At 38.2% G+C, this 2,901-nt stretch overlaps 1 protein-coding gene across 8 annotated transcripts in view; it reads left to right on the top strand.

The window, feature by feature from the left end:
* Nucleotides 1–2,901, top strand: part of KIDINS220 (kinase D interacting substrate 220) — a 118,618-nt gene that overhangs the window by 50,721 nt on the left and 64,996 nt on the right. For all 8 annotated transcript variants that reach the window (XM_017853448.1, XM_017853459.1, XM_017853415.1 and 5 more), the window contains 2 exons: nucleotides 1,345–1,509; nucleotides 2,794–2,889. In XM_017853448.1, coding sequence (XP_017708937.1) covers nucleotides 1,345–1,509; nucleotides 2,794–2,889 — 261 coding nt within the window. The remainder of the gene's footprint in view (nucleotides 1–1,344; nucleotides 1,510–2,793; nucleotides 2,890–2,901) is intronic.

Genomic DNA, 2,901 nt, shown 5'->3' with positions numbered 1-2,901 from the left:
ATATTCATAGGCTGCTTGTATTCTCAGCCTTTTGACTTAGATAATATGTAATATATTCATAGGCTGCTTGTATTCTCAGCCTTTTGACTTAGATAGTATGTAATATATTCATAGGCTGCTTGTATTCTTGCCAGTTTCCGTTTTGTATCCTTTGTCCACTTTTTAGTTTTCAATATTTAAAAAAAAATTGATGTAAGAGTCTTTCTGTGTTATGGATATTGATCCTGGGTGTGTCCTATGTGCTGCATTCCCCTCCCCTCAGCATACTCTTGGCTGGTGATCACGGATTTTTATTCTGCATTCAAAAGTTTTACATTTTTGTAGTTAATTCATTAGTCTTTTCCTGCAGTTCTGGCCTTAGTATTACATTGAGAAAGAAAGGCCCTTTTAAACAAAGATTTTTAAAGTTTCTCCTGTATTTTCTTCTGTTACTTCTATGGTTTTACTTTTTTCTACTTAATTTTTTAATGTTTCAGAAAATTTTGTTGAGGCTATGAGATATATAGCATTTTAATTTGATTTTTTTCATGAGTGATTAAACTTTCCCAACACCACTTACCAATTCATCCTTTCCTGCCTTATTTGAAATGCCACTTATGTTAATATCCTGTATGAGTTCCAGAATGTTCAAATTATTGTTTTACATTGTTATTCTTTTCCAGTGACAACTACCCTTCAGTAGTCTTTATTTTTTTTTCCTATTCTTACACATTCTTCTTTCCTTTCAATTAAAACAAAATTCTCATGGGTTTTTAATTAGAACTGCCTTGAAGTGACAGAATAATTTGGGAGAATTGCTGAACCTTTCTGCTAGGAATCATAGAATGTTTCTTTTTCTCTTATCTATTATGCTCTTCAGTAACATTTTGTAACTTTCTTTGTATAGGTATTACACATATTAAATTTATTTTACATACTCATTTGTGTTAATCATCATATGTTACTGATTCTAAAATGCACACTGTTCCCATAATTTAACATCTCTGAAATTGGTATGTGTCTTATAAGTGATGGACAAGAAAGCATGATGTCACAATTTGGCAGCATTTTGTTCTTTCTTAATTATACATAAAAAGATGTATCATATAATTAATAGGTATCTTAAGTTCTATGAAATATGATAGTAATTTAAGAATCTCTGAAAGTTTTTTTTTTTAAATTTTAAATCAGGTAGCCTGCCAAGTCAGAGTAGGCTCAGAGACTCCATGAAACTGTTTTTACATGGTTATCAACATTTGAAATAATTTTTTTCTCTCTAATCAAGTAAACAATAAATGAAAATAGTGTTCCTTTCTAATAGTAATGCCACTGTTTAACATAAGATATGATGTGTTTTAATTACAGGACACTTGTCTCCTACTGAAACAGATGGTGACATGCTTGGATATGATTTATATAGCAGTGCCCTAGCAGATATTCTCAGTGAGCCGACCATGCAGCCACCCATTTGTGTGGGGTTATATGCACAGTGGGGAAGTGGGAAATCTTTCTTACTCAAGAAACTAGAAGGTAAAGAGCTTGCTTATACAAAGTCTCTGTATGGAAAACAAGGTTTTCTCTGGGGATTTTTCTGAAATAAAGAGGAAGACCGCTTTCTGTATGGGCATGTGTGGTACGCGGTTTACTGAGATGAACTTCCCTCTGGTTTGTCCTTCGCACGGTCGTTTGAGTTCTGTTTCTAAAGCAGATCCAGTTGTGTGATAAACCTACATAAAAACCCTTGCTGGCAGGTTTTTTCGGGCCCTTCACAGACTTGTCAGTTTGCATGGTTCCACCTGTCAGCAGCACCTCTGGCGTGTGCCCCAGCTTCAGTCACAGAGGACTATTTGCTCTTGCAAGAACAGACCAGACGCGTTTCCCAGGTTGCTCCCTCTATAAGCAACTTCTTAGCTGGCCTCACTATCACCCACCTAACACGTATGCCTTTTGCTTGGCAAAATCTTGCTCATTCTTCAAGGATAGGTTTCAGTATTGCCTGTAAAAATTTCCCCAAGTTTTGTACAAAGAATGACTTGTGTGGGGCTCCTTTGGGCTCAACATGCACCTTTAAGCACAGTATTCTCAAATGTGATTGGAGGGAGAAGGGATGAGGAGGAATGGTGGTGATATGTAGTTTGAAGATATAGAGTATTATTTTCCCATGTGGAAACAGTATGCATATGCGTAATGTTTGTGTTGATGCAAACCACAAAAAATCTCAAGAAAATCTTGACAGGTGGGAGTATATGAGAAGGGATTTTGTGCATCCTCCACGTGAAGCAGGAGAGGGTGGTGATTCAGGCCTAGCTGTGGTCCTGGGGGTGAGATGTTCATCTTGGCAAGAGAACACTGGTTAAAATGGTTAAGTAGCAGTATTCTGTCTAGGGACCTAGTAAAGTGCCCAATAAATGTTTACATTGAAAATGTGAAAACTGCAAATCGGCCGGGCACGGTGGCTCAAGCCTGTAATCCCAGCACTTTGGGAGGCCGAGACGGGCGGATCACCAGGTCAGGAGATCGAGACCATCCTGGCTAACATAGTGAAACCCCGTCTCTACTAAAAAATACAAAAAACTAGCCGGGCGAGGTGGTGGGAGCTTGTAGTTCCAGCTACTCGGGAGGCTGAGGCAGGAGAATGGCGTAAACCCGGGAGGCGGAGCTTGCAGTGAGCTGAGATCCGGCCACTGCACTCCAGCCCGGGCGACAGAGCGAGACTCCGTCTCAAAAAAAAAAAAAAAAAAAAAAACTTAAAATCGTTTTAAAAGTTGTATTTCTTAAAACAGGAATAAGATTTCATACTAAATTATCTTTCAGATGAAATGAAAACCTTCGCCGGACAACAGATTGAGCCTCTCTTTCAGTTCTCGTGGCTTGTAGTGTTTCTTACCCTGCTACTTTGTGGAGGGCTTGGTTTATTGTTTG

This window comes from Rhinopithecus bieti, unplaced genomic scaffold (genome assembly GCF_001698545.2).
Source record: "Rhinopithecus bieti isolate Rb0 unplaced genomic scaffold, ASM169854v2 scaffold_1530, whole genome shotgun sequence".
Classification (NCBI taxonomy): Eukaryota; Metazoa; Chordata; class Mammalia; order Primates; family Cercopithecidae; genus Rhinopithecus; species Rhinopithecus bieti.
This window is presented reverse-complemented; position numbering and strand designations above follow the sequence as displayed.